This window comes from Podarcis melisellensis (assembly GCF_964234715.1).
Source record: "Podarcis melisellensis genome assembly, chromosome: 9".
NCBI lineage: Eukaryota > Metazoa > Chordata > Lepidosauria > Squamata > Lacertidae > Podarcis > Podarcis melisellensis.
In genome coordinates this window covers 73,782,084-73,798,501 of record NC_138541.1, presented here as the reverse complement: position 1 = coordinate 73,798,501, position 16,418 = coordinate 73,782,084, and the positions used below count along the sequence as shown (strand labels likewise).

Sequence of the window (16,418 nt, the reverse complement as noted above, 5' to 3'; positions counted from 1 at the left end):
TTGATCAGTCATGAGCTATATTAGTTCATGTTCTGCAGAGGAGGCTGGGTGTAGTTTGGGGGGCATTTGGTGGCTTTTAATCCAGAATTCGGCAGCTAGACTGGTGACTGGGGGCGGTCGCCGAGACCATATAACACCGGTCTTGAAAGACCTACATTGGTTCCCAGTATGTTTCCGAGCACAATTCAAAGTGTTGGTGCTGACCTTTAAAGCCCTAAACGGCCTCGGTCCAGTATACCTGAAGGAGCGTCTCCACCCCCATCGTTCTGCCCGGACGCTGAGATCCAGCGCCGAGGGCCTTCTGGCGGTTCCCTCATTGCGAGAAGCAAAGCTACAGGGAACCAGCCAGAGGGCCTTCTCGGTAGTGGCGCCCACCCTGTGGAACGCCCTTCCAGCAGATGTCAAAGCGATAAACAACTACCTGACATTCAGAAGACATCTTAAGGCAGCCCTGTTCAGGGAAGTTTTTAACGTGTGATATTTTACTGTATTTTTGGTTTTTATGGAAGCCGCCCAGAGTGGCTGGGGAGGCCCAGCCAGATGGGCGGGGTATAAATAAATTATTATTATTATTATTATTATTATTATTATTATTATTATTATTTGGGAAAGTGCTAAAATCCAGTTCCCCAAAAAGAGGGTGGCGAGCAGAGGTGGTTTTAGGACACGGCATGACTGGTTCGGTTGCGCTGGCTGCTGTGCTGGGGGGGGCACCCAAACAGTGCTGTGGAGCAGAGCGCAAGAGGCAGAGGGTGCTGCTGCTGAAATTTGAGAGCCCAAATCCACCACTGTGGGGAGAGGCTGTGTGATAATCTCCAGGCTTGGGGAGTATCTCGCCACCCCCAGGAACCATTTCCCTCACCGATGGATTTCCTCTCTCTTAGCAGAAATTTTCCACCAAGTCCGACGTCTGGAGCTTTGGGATCCTCCTCTGGGAAATCTACTCCTTTGGGCGAGTGCCTTATCCGAGAATTGTAAGTGACGGAAGCTCAGCTTGGGCGGCTTTTGATGTTTCGACAGGGATCCTGTCCCTCCCCTCCTTTTTTTGCAGCCAACTCTTGCAGCAACTGCGTTTTTGCTCTGCCTTCTCGTCTCATAGCAGTTGAGTTGCCTTAGGGCAGTGATGGCCAAACTTGGCCCTCCAGCTGTTTTGGGACTCCTTCACCCTTTGCGGCCTATGTGCACACACCCCTCCAGCTCACCTGCCGGGCCCACAATGCCCATGCATCCCTCAGGCACATGTGAGCATTTGCTCACACAACACCGCTGCCTTCTTACATCTCAGCCCATCTGAAAGCTCCTTATGCAACCACAGTGGTTCCTTTACATGTCCCCCACTTTTCTTTCTTGTTGGAATTCTCGGCTTTTGTGTCTTAAATAGTTCATCTTTAAGAAACTCCCACCCATCTTAGACTCCCTTCTCTTTGAGTATTTCTGACCATGAGATCTCACCCGGCAGTTTCTTAAGCTTTTTGAAATTGGCCTTAAAATCCAGAATGCATATCTGACTACGCCCAGATTTCCCTGCCTCTGTCTCATCAAACCCAAAAGGGTACGATCACTTCTTCCCAAGGTTCCAAGTACTTAGACTTCGTCAATCAGTTCCTCACTGATGATGAGGACGAGGTCCAAGGTAGATGGCCCTCTTGTTGCTTCCTCTACCTTCTGGGAAATGAAACTGTAAGCGAGACAATGGAGGAATTTGTTGGACCTTATATTCTTGGCAGAGTTTGAGTTCTGATGGATATCAGGGTAGTCAAAGTCTGCTATGAATATTTCTGAATGTTTGGTACTCTGCTGAAGGAAGGCACCATCCAAGTCTGGCTTGGTGATCTATAGCAGACCCCCACAGTAAGGTCACTGTTGTCTTTCTCTCCTATATTTGTAACCCAGGGGTCAACAAACGTACCTCAGGCCGCTGTCTCCAGCGCCGATCGCGCGGCGGGCGGGGAAGCGCATGCCCATACGCTTGTGCACATGCTATTTCCGGCACACTTTCGGGTCGGAGGAGCACCGGAAACGGCATGTGCACGGGCCTCCTCCGACCCGGATGTGCACCGGAAATAATGCTTGCGCATGTGCACAAGCTATTTGCGGTGCTTCTCTGACCCAGAAGTGGGCAGCCGCGCAGCGCCAGTAAGAGTGGGTGGCAGCAGTGGGTGGTGCCGCAGGCCAGATAAATGAGTCCCTCGGGCCTTATCTAGCCCCTGGGCCTTAGTTTGGGGACCCCTGTTTTAACCCATATACTCTTAATCTGCTTTCCATACTCCAGGTCATGGATTTCTTCACAAGTTTACACATCCTTTATAATGCTGCTGCTCCTTCCTTCCTGTTTGATCTATTCCTTTTGAATAGGTTATACCCCTATAACCTGTGTGGTGTAGTGGTTAAGAGCGGTACTCTCGTAATCTGTGGAACCGGGTTCGGGTCTCCACTCCTCCACATGCAGCTGCTGGGTGACCTTGGGCCAGTCACACTTCTCTGAAGTCTCTCAGCCCCACTCACCTCACAGAGTGTTTGTTGTGGGGGAGGAAGGGAAAGGAGAATGTTAGTCACTTTGAGACTCCTTAAAGGGAGTGAAAGGCGGGATATCTAATCCAAACTCCTCCTCCTCCTCCTCCTCCTCCTCCTCCTCTTCTTCTTCTTCTTCTCAATTTCTATATTTCAGTCATGAGCCTCATCCCATCAGATCTTAGTAATGCTTATTAGGTCATATGCTTATTAGTTCATATAATGCATGTTCTGCATTAAGAGCTCAAATTCATCTTGTTTCCCTCTCCTCCCACCCCTTGCAGCCTCTGAAGGATGTAGTCCCTCGCGTGGAGAAGGGGTACAAAATGGAGTCCCCCGACGGCTGCCCTCAGATCGTCTACGAGGTGATGAAGAAGTGCTGGACCTTGGACCCCGCACACCGGCCCGCCTTCCACCAACTACGGGAACAGCTAGAGCATATCAAAGCCAGCGAGCTTTACCTGTGAGGTGGGCGGGAGGGTGGGGCTTCCCTTGGACACGCCTCTTATTCCACCACTTCCTGCGACCCGCCTCCCACGCCCATGCGTCTGGGGGTTGGGGAGAACGGGCGAGGGGGCTGAGGGAGGGGTTCTTCCCCACCCCTCCAGGAATGCAGAATTCCTCCACTCAAGGGACTGTATTTAGAGAAACATATTGGACTGTGTGCATATTTACCCCCCACCCCCGTGCCCCAGCTGGTGGGGGGGTGGGGTGGGGGTCCGGCTCCTCCTCCCTCCTCCTCCGTGGAAAAGGCTCCCCCATATCTTTTTCAGTGGGGTCACCAGTAGACGCACGAGGGAGAGAGAAAATATGGGAGACCCCAAAATCTTCTCCTGGTCCTGTAGGAATCCCGGTTCTCTTATAGCGGGGAGAGACCCTGACTGTTCGTTTGTAGCATGTACCCCACACTTCCCCCCCCATTTGACCCCCTCCTCACAGAAGCGCCTCTCCCCGCCCCCCGCCGCGCCTCCTTCCTTCCCCCTTCCTTCCCCAGAACCAGACCTCCATGCCTCCCATTTTCATGGGGAGATGTAAGACGTTCACATAGCACCAAAACAATGGGAAGATTGGGGGGGGAAGGAGGGAGGGAGCCCCCATGAGGTGTGGGAGACAGAGGGATTTCCCTTCCCCTCCCAGTATTTCTGTGACTGCTGGAAATACCCAAATTACCAATCCAGTATCTTTTACCCCACCCCCGCTGCCCACAACACACCTTTTTTTATTAAAAAAGAAAAGATTTTTGTTCAGTTTTTATTTTTATTTTTTGTTCCTTTTAATGTTATTTCAAACTGCACCGGAAATCAGCCGTTTTGCTGGGTTTTACTAAAGTTGCAAATCTTATTTTTTAAAGTAATAATAAAAAAGGTTAAAAAAAAAAGAAGAAAAGAAAACAGAACACGCTCTGAAATTTAGCAAACTCACCCCCCACCCCCAACCAAATGAAGGCAGGGCAAGTTTAAAACCGCAAAGCCACCAAGGACGGCTATTGGGTTTTTTTGGGTTTTCTTTGCTTAAAAACAGTGTTTGCATGCTGTCTCCAGAGGCCTTTTTCCAGTCCTGTCTAGTGCTTTATGCTCATATAATGCTGCCAACTGTGAGATTAAACTGTAATAAAGATCATTCCATATGAACACGTATCAGCTCCTGCCTTGGTTGTCATCTTTTCCCTGCATCTGTAAGCACCAGGGGGTGGTTTTGAGGAGGAGGCTGGGCTGCCTGGTTAGAAATGACAGGGCTCCAAATCCACTGGACTTTGACTGGTAGGTCAAGATCCCCGAGTGGGTCCTCCAAGGCACCACCACCATGGAATGTAGGGCGAAAGAATTGAGAAACGGGTTCCCACATGCACTTGCAGGTTAAAGGTGAGTCCTGAGCCTTGAGAGATTGGAGACTTCTGCTCCAAATGGTCAGCCTGCGTTGAGGAGCCTGTGAACCTCATGGGGGGGGGGACACAGAGAATGGGGCGGCACGGGGGGAGGGACTATATAGCACTACAAACGCCACCCACTCTTGTTTGTGGCTCTGCCCGCAATCAGTAATGCAACACTACAACTTTACCCATCTGCACATAGGTGCCGACTCCCTGGGTGCCTGAGCACCCACACAGAATTCCCCATGAAGGAACCAGGAACCCACACATTTCAGTGCCAGGGCCATGCACACTGCACGGCAGCCACAGCCTTGGGCTCCCACAGTCACGGGTTCAAGTTGGCATTCCTACAGCTGCATCATGCTGCTGGCTCATGTTCAGCATGTGATTGACTGCAATGTACTGCAATATAGTTATAGATTTATGCTTATATTGGAAGTTTTTTTTTTAATGCCTGATTAATTGTGGGTACATTTTCAATCATCAGGGGATTTTTAATGTGGTTGGTCAGCCAGTTGTATAGATGTGGGATTATAATCCAACTAATGGGCTGATTTCTGAAATGGTGAGTGAACGGTGAATTGATAGATCTTGGCAAAAAAAAAAAACCCTCTGTTGTCTCCTCCTTCAGGCTCCCTCCCATAATAACTGCAGCTTTGGGGGCTATGGATGTTTGCATTGTCAAATTTCTCAGGTTCCATGTGTGGAGGCATCACCTGGAAGCACTTTCACAGAGGCACGTGGGCAAGAGAAAAAACTGTGAGTGCACCAGGACAATGCATCTTTTACACCTCTGCTCCAGTCCTCTTGTCCGGAGGCACCCAGCCGAGAGGCCTGCTGTGAAATTGCTGGCCTTTGAACAGAATTAGGTAGCTAGTCCCTAAGATCGCTCACCATACCTGAAGATGGGAACATGGCCAATGCAACACTGTTTTTGAAATGGGGATCCAGGGAATCGAGGAAGTTACTGGCTAATTTAGCTGAAGTCTCCTCTGGAAAAACTTCTGGAAAGCATGATTAAAGAGAGACTTACCAAGCAGAGAGAAGAACAAGCATTGCTGGAGAGGAACCAGCATGGCTTCTGCAAGGATATGTCCTGCTTTCAGAGTTCTTTAAGAGTTTGGGTGTAATCTTCGATACCTCCCTCTCTATGGAGGCGCAGATTACAGCTATAACAAAGGCGGCATTTTTTCATCTCCGCCAAGCTAAGCAGTTGGCTCCTTACCTCTCTCGCCCTGACCTAGCCACTGTGATCCACGCGATGGTCACCTCCAGACTGGATTATTGTAACTCGCTCTACATGGGGCTGCCCTTGAGACTGACCCAGAAACTCAAGCGGATGCAGAATGCCGCGGCGAGACTCCTTATGGGGGTCTTCGCTGCGAGATCATATTCATCCGGTACTATACCAGCTGCACTGGCTCCCGGTGGGGTACAGGATCAGGTTTAAGGTGCTGGTTTTAACCTTTAAAGCCCTATACGGCCTAGGACCCTCGTACCTACGGGACCGCCTCTCCTGGTATTTGCATTTACGGTCTGCAAATAAAAACATCCTAAAGATCCCAGGCCACAGAGAGGTTAGGCTGGCCTCAACTAGAGCCAGGGCTTTCTCGGCCGCGGCTCCAATCTGGTGGAATGCTCTGTCACAAGAGACTAGGGCCCTGCGGGACCTGACATCTTTCCGCAGGGCCTGCAAGACAGAGCTGTTCCACCAGGCCTTTGGTCAGGGCGCAGCCTGACCCCCTCCTCTGGCAACCTGCACAGAATTTTGCTTGATGGTTGCCATTAATTTGATTTTAATTAATTTTATAATGAATGTTTTTAGAATGTTGAACTATTGTCATTGTTGTTAGCCGCCCTGAGCCCAGCTTCGGCTGGGAAGGGCAGGATATAAATAAAAATTATTATTTTTATTATTATTATTCTTTGAGAGTGTCAACAAGCATTTGGATGGAGTGGCCCACTAGATACTTTTGATAGCCTTATGCTTCTGAATCAGGCCACTTACTCTTGCAAACAACCTGTGCTACATCCTTGGAGACCAATGTTATAATGTTCTGCTCCCCAAATCATTTCACCTGATCCCAAAATGCAACATCTATCACTACACAGCTTCGTCTAGAAATAACAAGAATCCGAATTCAATTTTAATTTTCACTTTGGTTCATTTACTGAAAATAATGCAATACCACAGCATGTACTTTCCTTCAGTTGTTTGGATGGGGAGAGGGAAAAGAGTGTTCTCAAACATTTCTTAGAAAAATCTGAGAAATTTCAGCTCACTTAATGTTAAACAAAACACTTTTGTTCACGTCTGTAGGTGGATGATTGAACAAAGGAAAAGACTGGCAGGAGGACTAATTTTGATGAATGTTCTTCAGGAAAAGAGTGAAATTCCTCAACAATATACAAGGAAAATGAAATATTTATCAGGAAATGTGCTTTTGTGCACATTTTGTTTTCATGGTCCCTTTTTCTAATGGACCCACATAGCTGTCTGCAATCTTTCGCCACTAGATGGCCCTCTGACCAAAGGTTTTCTTCCTTTGCCTGAGAAGCAAAGGTAGCCATGTTTGCCCACAAAAAAAAATCCAAAATCCACATCGAAGAGCAATGTGTTCCCCCCACCCTCTTCCTCTCCTACCTAACCTGCTGAAGAGCTCTGTAGAACCTAAAAACTTCAACACCATCGTGCAGCCTTTTGGTTGGCCTAGTAAAGATGTGGCCCTAATGACAATCTTTTGTTTTATTTTTCTCTTACAGGTCAATAGAGTCTTAAGGTTCACATTCCCTATTGGGCAGCCTTCCGGTGATCTCATGCCATAAGGGGGGGGGAGTGGCTGGAGGAAAAGTGGGGAGAGCAACAAATGTAAAAATTAACTTTGTATAGTAAAGGTAAAGGGACCCCTGACCATTAGGTCCAGTCGTGGCCGACTCGGGTTGTGGCGTTCATCTCGCTTTATTGGCCGAGGGAGCCGGCGTACAGCTTCTGGGTCATGTGGCCAGCATGACTAAGCCGCTTTTGGCGAACCAGAGCAGCGCACGGAAACACTGCTTACCTTCCCGCTGGAGCAGTACCTATTTATCTACTTGCACTTTGACGTGCTTTCAAACTGCTAGGTTGGCAGGAGCAGGGAGTGAGCAATGGGAGCTCACTCCGTTGCGGGGATTCGAACCGCCGACCTTCTGATCAGCAAGTCCTAGGCTCTGTGATTTAACCCACAGCGCCACCTGCGTCCCTATTTTGTATAATAGGCTAGTTTAACTATCTACACACACACACAAAAAAACCCCTCAGTGCCCCTCCTCAATCCTGGCCATTACTGGAGTACAAGGACCCTTTCCAGCCAGGCAAAAACACTTGAGGGGGTGGAGCAGCGCTGGGTAGGGGGAGGGTGTCTCAGGGAGAGTTTTGAGGGCCAGATAGAGAGGACTGGGGGGCCACATCTGGCCACCAGCTCTCAGGTTCCCACTCTGGGCTTAGGTAAAAAAGAGGGAGGTACTACATTGTCTGGAACAGGGGTCAGCAAACTTACTGCACCTCGGGCCGGTGTCTCCGGCGCAGCAGGCCAGAGGGTGGGGGAGGCTGTGCCCATACGTGTGCGCACATGCTATTTCTGGCGCACTTTGAGGTCAGAGGAGCACCAGAAATAGCTTGTGTGCATGTGTAAGGGCCGCCTCCGACCAGGATGTGCACTGGAAATAACATGCATGCGCACAAGCTATTTCTGACCCGGAAGTGGGCAGCCGCGCAGCGCAGTGCCGGTAAGAGTGGGTGGCAGCAGCAGGGGTCACCGCGGGCCGGATAAACGAGTCTCTCGGGCCTTATCCAGCCTGCAGGCCTTAGTTTGGGGACCCCTGATCTTGAAGCACCTTAAATATTATTTCATCTATTGTAGAAACAGCTTTCCTAGCGTAAAGCCCACCTCATGTTGCTAGTGTGCCCTGTTTTGTTGGCTTTCATTGTTTATACTAGCCAGTTTCCCCCAACTGGAAGCCACTTTGCATATTAAGTTATGAGAGCGGTATAAGAGAGTCACAAGTTCTCAGATGCAGGAAGTGTCGTTCTCAGTTACAAGATGTGTGTCTCTCTGGGTGTATACAAATACGCAGAGAAAAAATGCAATGAAGAGTGGCGCCAGTTTGTGCCTGGGGCATTTGGATGCAAAGCTCATTATTACTCGCCCTTTACCAGCAGGCCCCAGGGTGGCTTACAAGAAATTAAAACTCAGTATTAAAATCAGTTGACATCAGGAAATAGGGCGGGTCCTGAAGACACACATTCAAGTGTCAAAGGGCGCAGGGTCAAAAGGCTCATGGACTTTAACGTGTTTGTAGACGTGGACGCAATTTGTTGTTTTTTCCCTTTCACATGCTCATTAGGACCAATTGTGAACAAGCTCTAATAAGGTCTCGTGTGCGATTTGTGTAACCACCAGGCTTTGTGTTTTCAACAACAGGGATCGACGGTTGCTTCATCCTTCTAGGGGAACAGGCTGATGGCTGCAAGTACCAGACTCAGTCTGTGGCCTCCATCTTTAGGCTGAATCTAAATGCAGACCTTGGGGCTACAGGATCCAGCCAAGATATAATTTATTTATCTCCTTACACCCTGCACTTGGTGTAAAATTTCAGGTGAGTTCTGGAGCTCAAAGCGTGCACTCCCCCTTTCAGTATTTGGGTTGCTCCTAATGCCTTTATTGCATATTTGTGGATTTTGGTGGGTGCCCCCTTTTAAGGACCAACACAGCTTCCTTCCTTCCTTCCTTCCTTCCTTCCTTCCTTCCTTCCTTCCTTCCTTCCTTCCTTCCTTCCTTCCTTCCTTCCTTCCTTCCTTCCTTCCTTCCTTCCTTCCTTCCTGTCCCAGCTGTTAATATTTTCTGTATCTGGCAGGGGTTGGGGGAGAGACCAAACTCACCAGTAGAGTGCTCATCCTGCGCACAAAAGGTCCCTAGTCCAGTCCTCAGCATCTCCAGATGGGGCTTTGGCCTGGAAGCCTGCACACCACGAGACGGCAGGTGATGCTGAAACCTGGTGCTGGCCTCACCAGGTGACGGGAAGCTTCCTTTGCAACATTTGCTACTGAACTGTGGACCTTCTCCAAAGTGCCTGATCCCAGATTCAGTCCCAGCCTGTTTTGGTTAAGAAGGATCTGGTGGCAGTGAGGCGACAGCCGACTTTCTGAGGCACCGGAGAGCGAGCTGTGCTGAGCTAGACAGGCCCTCCTCTAAGACAGCTTCTTCAACAGTGGAAGAATGGAGAAGGAAATTGACCGAATATGCAGAACTGGACAAATTGACTGGGAAGATTCGATACCAGAAAGACCAAAAGTTTATCGAGGGCTGGGGAAAATTTACAGAATATCTGAAAAATATATGTGATACACAGACGCTTGTTGGTTTTGAAGAGACTCTGTGAAATAGTAAGAAATACTGCAAAAAAGAGAGTAAGAGGAAAAGGAGTGGGGAAAGGCAATATCATGTTTAGAAATGCGTTAATAAATAGAAATTTTTCGAAAGATTGACAGAGAAACTGAGGGAAGTCAAAAATTGAAGCATGAGTGTAAAATAATTTGTTGACTGTATAAAACTTGTTTGGAAAATGAATTAAAAAAAGACAGCTTCTTCACTCCCGTCCCATGTGTGGCTCCTGCCGGCCCAGGGTTCTGCTCCATGACTTCTACGTTAGAGTCGCTAGTCCTGAAGGTGCCATAAAATGACTTCCTTTTTCTTTTCTTTCTTTCCCCCCTTTTTCTCTTTCTGGTTTTGTAGCAACAGACTATTGTGGCGCCCTAGAACTCTCCCAAGCGAGGCTCAAAAAGGCAGTGGGGCCTCCTGGGACTATCCTTCTGTGGAAAATGTGTTGCTTCCAGTCCTCTGGCAGGAAAATCAATGGCGTAACATGTTCCTAGTTCCCAGAATAGCTTTCATAGACTGAGGGTATTTGTGATCGTGCAAGTGCTACTCAATAAACTGGCTGCACAGTCCCTTGACTGGCTGAAAAGGAGCTCCGTCTCATGCAGAGGAAATCATCAACAGAATCAGCTGCACGGCTGGCGTTCTCTCTTGTCCAGGTTCTCTCTTGTGCTGTGGGGGAGGGGGAGGGATCCCAGTCACACTGCGTTTATAGGTAAGTCTACCTGATTTGCCTTATCTGAGGCAACAAAGAAACCCAAACAGCCATCCTTCCAAATTAACACATCTCCAGATTTTGCAATGCAATTCTCCAGCCAAGTAATGTTTATAAATATTGATAGTCTGGGGCAAACTAACATGCACATGATAGTTTGTGATGTGCTATAGTGCAAGAAAAGGGACGCGGGTGGCGCTGTGGGTTAAACCACCGAGCCTAGGACTTGCTGATCAAAAGATTGGCGGTTCGAATCCCTGCAACGGGGTGAGCTCCCTTTGCTCGGTCCCTGCTCCTGCCAACCTAGCAGTTCGAAAGCACGTCAAAGTGCAAGTAGATAAATAGGTACCACTCCGGTGGGAAGGTAAACGGCATTTCCATGTGCTGCCCTGGTTTGCCAGAAGCAGCTTAGTCATGCTGGCCACATGACCCGGAAGCTGTACGCCGGCTCCCTCAGCCAGTAAAGCGAGATGAGCGCCGCAATCCCAGAGTCGTCCGTGACTGGACCTAATGGTCAGGGGTCCCTTTACCTTTTACCTTTATAGAGCAAGAATGTGCCTCCAGGTGGCAGTCCTATGGTAATACTGGGGAAGCAGCACAGAACAACAAATAAACCAGAATGCTGTGTGGACGGTACAGTATAATTGCACTGCACTCCTGTTACACCAGTGGCATGTTGCAGAATGTGCCTGCAGAGAAACTCCGCTACTCTGGTGGGACCAGAAGTAGAGGTAGGGCTAAAGAGGGGAGCAGGTGTGACTTTATTCCATGAAGTCCTCGCTTTAAGGCAGTGGCGTAGCGTGGGTTGTCAGCACCCGGGGCAAGGCAAGTAATTTGCGCCCCCTAACCCATGGATTTGCGCCCCCTAACCCGTGGATTTGCGCCCCCTAACCCGTGGATTTGCGCCCCCTAACCCGTGGATTTGCGCCCCCTAACCCAAACCCCCAGATGTTGCGCCCGGTGCGGCTGGCCCCCCCTGCACCCCCCACGCTACGCCACTGCTTTAAGGTGCACTTGCAGGAGCACAGGCAGAGATACGAAATGGCAAACAGGAGAGGGGGACAGGCATTTATTTCATAGAATCATAGAGCTGGAAGGGTCTCCAAGGGTTTTCAACTCCCTGCAATGAAGGAATATTTTGTCCAACGTGGGACTTGAACCCACAGCCCTGGGATGAAGCATCTCATGCCCTTCTGACTTAGCCTCCGATTCCGCGTAGGATGCTTCCCCCACAACAGGGCTCTAATCCACCTCTGCAAGGAAGCGTCTCTCACATGCAAGGAGAGGTTTAAAATAGTTCTCTTTCCACCAGAAAGAATTATTCAGTGTTAAACAAATATTCAATGACCTAAAGCTCTTTGGTTTTGCATTCCCTACATTGCCAATGGCTTCAGGATCTGAGCTGTCAGAGAAGAGGCAGATTAGGCGGGCGGGCGTTGTTGCACACAACTCATGCATTCAGGGGGTACAGATGGGAAGCTTTCAGGGCATTTTAGCACATTTAAGTTTAAATCTGTTTGTGTGTTTTCACCTTCTAGAGGAGAACTGTAAAGATCAGTGGCTGTGCTGTAAAGGGGGCGGCTAGCCCCAATGAACCAGGGGGACCTCTTTATGAGCAGACGTGTAAAGGGTTGCTCTCTTCGGCTGGAAACGCGATGCACACTCTCCCAGAGGTGAGCCCCATTGGACGCAGGAGGGTTATTCCAGGTAAACACATGAGAGTTAGTCCCAGACTGGTTGGCAATTTGTTCGTGGGCTAAATTGGAGGCGGCTAGAGCTCCAACTGGCTCCAGTCCCAAGTATCTGCAACTCCACTTTCTTCCCTACAGACCATCTTGGGCATTAAGATTGTCAGGTAAACATGATAACCACTACACTACGGAAACCTTGAGCATTAAGATTGACAGGGCAGGGCCCTGGGTGGTCCTACCACCCGCAGACGTTTGGAGGACTGGCAGTCCAGGAGGGGACATTCTCTGGGGTCTACCTTGAATTGTGGATACCCCCCCCCCCCACACGGATGTGGGTGGCGCTGTGGGTTAAACCACAGAGCCTAGGACTTGCTGATCAGAGGGTCGGCGGTTCAAATCCCTGCGACGGGGTGAGCTCCTGTTGCTCTTTCCCTGCTCCTGCCAATCTAGCAGTTCGAAAGCACATCAAAGTGCAAATAGATAAATAGGTACCGCTCCGGCAGGAAAGTAAACGGCGTTTCCGTGCACTGCTCTGGTTTTGCCAGAAGCGGCTTAGCCATGCTGGCCACATGACCCGGAAGCTGTACGCTGGCTCCCTCGGCCAGTAAAGCGAGTGAGCACCACAACCCCAGAGCTGTCTGCAACTGGACCTAATGGTCAGGGGTCCCTTTACCTTTACCCCGCTCGCCCCCCCCACAGAGGTGCATCTAGCATATTTGCTGTATAGTTTTCACCATATGCTGCTGAAGATGCCTCTCTTTATCCTGATCTTTGACAATTAAGTGTGTTTTGGTTTTTTTGTGTGGGCAGGGGCGTTGCACAGTTTGCCAGGTGGAGTCAGAGTGCGAAGGATGTTCTTCACCCTTCACACTCACCCAGTCTTCGCTGCCGGAGCCAGGCAGGGCACGAAGGAGATCTTTGCAGGGGGCACACCTGGTTTGCGTCCCGCCCCCCCCCAATTATGCATCCAGGGCTACAACCCCCCTGGCCCCACCCTTCACGCTCTGCCACTGTTTTGGGGACACACCTGGTTTTGGTTTGAGCAGTCTTTGACACCTTACTTTTAAAAAAACAACTATTTCTTACTAGCTGTATACTATACTTACTAGCAACTATACTTACTAGCTGTATACTATTTCTTACTATTTATTTACTAGCTGTATACTGTGATGTTGAAACTCAGCCTCGGATCCTGTGGTGATGGGCAGGTGGGATGTTGTCGTGGAAGAGAATGGACAAGCAGGTTGCTGGTAACTTTGTTGGACAATAGACTGTGTGCAACATGTTCCCCCTGGCACAGCTGCTGTGTTAGATTTCTTGCTTTCAGAATATTGAAGTGCACCTGCCCACCAGCAAAAGTGCCCTTGCGCTTGCGGACAGAGAACCAATGGCAACATGCATTTTCCAGTACGGGATCCAGTATGCCAATGATTGCCAGTTTCTGTGGAAGAGCAGCAGGAGGGTGGCTGTAGCCTTCATGCCCAACTTGTGGGCTTCAGAGAGGTTCCTGGCTGGCCACCATGGGGGTAAATGGCACACTAAACTCGGTAGACTCCTATGGCAGGCTCACAGGAAGCTCAAATGGTCTTGTGGCTATGGGGAACCTATGGCCTTCCAGTTGCTGTGGAACTATAACTCTCAGCATGCGTGACCATTAGCCATGGTGCCTGGGGGCTGATGGGAGTTGTAGTCCAACAGCATTGTGGAGGGGCAACAAGGTTCCCCATCCCTAATGTGTTTAGATGCTTAGTGATGTGACATTCTACACAAACACACACACACACAGCGCAGGTCACGTGTCTTGCATGCAGAAGGCCCTAAGTTCAGTCCCCAATGGCATCTCCAGGTGGGGCAGGGATAGACCTCTCTGACCCAAACCCTGAAGAGCCACTGTCAGTCCTTGCAGACAATAATGAGCTGGGTGGACCAATGCTTTGACAGTGCAGGGTAGCTTCCTGTTTTCTCATTTGGAAAAGCCCAGAGGGTTGGTGGGAGGGCAGGGCTCCTTAACCCATTCCTCCCCAGTGCCTGTCCCCCTTTTGCTCTGCTGGCCTCACTGCTCCTCCTGCCTCCTGCTCCTGCCACAAGGCCCCTCCTCACCCCCCCCCCATATTCTTTGCTCCAACAGCCACAGGCACATAAGCAGCTTTCCTTTTGAGGATTATGAAGATTAAAATAATTTACAGTCAAAGCCACATGAGCGACGCTTGAAATGTTTTAAGATACAGAATATGCAATGGCTGCTTTGCCCTTTTGGGATAAAAACAAGCCCCCCCTCTCTCCCTCCCTCACCCCACCCCCTTTCTCTATATCTCACCTGCTGCCTCTCTCCTTCAAATTCTTTTTTGCACCTGTCTTGCTCCATCCTGATCATCTCACTTATCGTAGTTAAGTGAGGAAGAAAACAAGGCCAAGGGGATTTATATTCACGTCAGCTGCCCAAGTGGGTAGATTCACACATGGAGGTTGGAATGAAGGATGAGGGAGGAATCTTGATTCAGTTTGCATCCTAAAGCAAACTTGGTTTTCATTTTCCAGAACAATGCGGGGACCAAAATGGGTGCATCCTGCAATGTTGGCACAATAAGAAAGCACCAGTGGCGGATTTACACAGGACTGTCCACACATCACATTCCACTTGTTGCATCAGCGTCATCTGAAGGGGCAAATCCATGCAACAAAAGTGGGGTGAGAAATAAAAGCCCCAGAACATTTGCAGTGTAAGAAGTTACAGGATTTCAGGTGGATAAAAGAACTTGCACCGAATGGAAATGAAGCTACATGGTAGATCATCATGAGCGACAACAGGTGCTCAATTGCCAATGCAGCCTTGGAACATGGGTCTTCAAACTGCTGTGCCTTCCATCTCAATCCACTGTGATGTGTCCCCCTGGATTCAGGTGCAAGAAACCCTCAGGAAGATCCTAGGCCTGTGAAGCAGTGAGTTTCTAGACTTGCATGCATTTCCAAGCGGAGCAACACAGAAATGAAGGCATTGCAGGGGCCTCAGTAGGTCTTGGACCATATCATCAAACGCTTGATACAACTTTCTTAGATCTGCTGTGGATTCATCCTGTGCTGTAGATCCTCCATGGTTCCTTCTAGCTCCAGGCTGCTATGAGTTTCCCTGAGGTCACCTATGTGTCACCCGTCTTGAAAGCACTGCATGAGCTGCCAGGGAACTACTGGTCCCCATTCAAGGTGTTACAGCTATCATAGAGAGTCCGCAATGGCTTGGACCTCAAAGAGCTTTCCCCCCAATGCCAGCCCCCTCAGAGCCCATGGGAAGCAGAGGGACCTTGCTGGTGGCATTGCCAGAGGGGGCTGCCCAATGGGCCTGGCAGTTTGGGTGGCCGTTTTGGAAACACGGAGAAAGGGCACTTTAGCCAGGTAGCTCCTGAGCTTCTTTCCAGAAAGGCCAAGGATTCCTGCTCTTCCATCTTTGCTTTTAATCCTTTGTCAATGACGGAGGATGGCAACGTCTTGTGGCAGCCGCAGTCCCTGGGTGGGCTCCACAATCACTGCTCACAGCGCCTGCAGGAATCTTCAGCAGCTATTGTCATCAGTCACTAAATCAGACACAATTGTTTCTCCTCCCATTCCCAAGGTGCTCCAGTTGGCCAGGTGACCTCACGGCTGCTCAAGTGATGATCAATGGTCTCCCATGGAGAAGGCAGGCAAACTAGCACAAGGCTTGGTTCAACCCGCTCAAGGACAAATATATCCCAAGGGAGGTAGACTAGCACGACTTCTTATTTACTCATTACATTTATAGCCAACCTTTCTTCCATTGAGCTCCTCCTCCCCATTTCACCCTCAAGACAACCTTGTGAGGTGTGTTCGCTTGAGAAGAATGGCACGTGGCCCAAGATCACCCAGGGAGCTTTCTGTAGCTTCCAACATATATAAAAACATAATAAACCATTAAACATTAAAAAAAACTTCCCTATACTCAGGGTTCAAATAACTCCATACCCTCCAACATTTATCTGTCAAAAACAGGAACAACCTACCATGCCCTCCAATATTTCTCTGCTGAAAATAGGGATGTCCTAAGGAAAAGTGGGACATTCTGGGAAACCAGGACAGCTTCTGTGTATGGGCCTGTCCCTGGAAAATAGGGACACTTAGAGGGTCTGGCCCATGGGCAAAGTGTTTCCCAGTGGGCTTTGTGGGCCCTAGAAGTCTTACTAAGCTGTGGGGCAGAGCTCATGAGC

At 49.4% G+C, this 16,418-nt stretch overlaps 1 protein-coding gene across 11 annotated transcripts in view; it reads left to right on the top strand.

Annotated features, from left to right (window-relative positions):
• CSK (C-terminal Src kinase) overlaps positions 1-4,148 on the top strand; it is a 70,226-nt gene extending 66,078 nt beyond the window's left edge. For 9 of the 11 annotated variants that reach the window (XM_081925680.1, XM_081925681.1, XM_081925676.1 and 6 more), the window contains 2 exons: positions 885-974; positions 2,796-4,148. In XM_081925680.1, the coding sequence (XP_081781806.1) occupies positions 885-974; positions 2,796-2,978 (273 nt within the window). In that variant the 3' untranslated portion in view covers positions 2,979-4,148. The remainder of the gene's footprint in view (positions 1-884; positions 975-2,795) is intronic. The other 2 variants (XM_081925674.1, XM_081925679.1) reach the window with 1 other exon arrangement.
• The last annotated feature ends 12,270 nt before the right edge of the window (positions 4,149-16,418 follow it).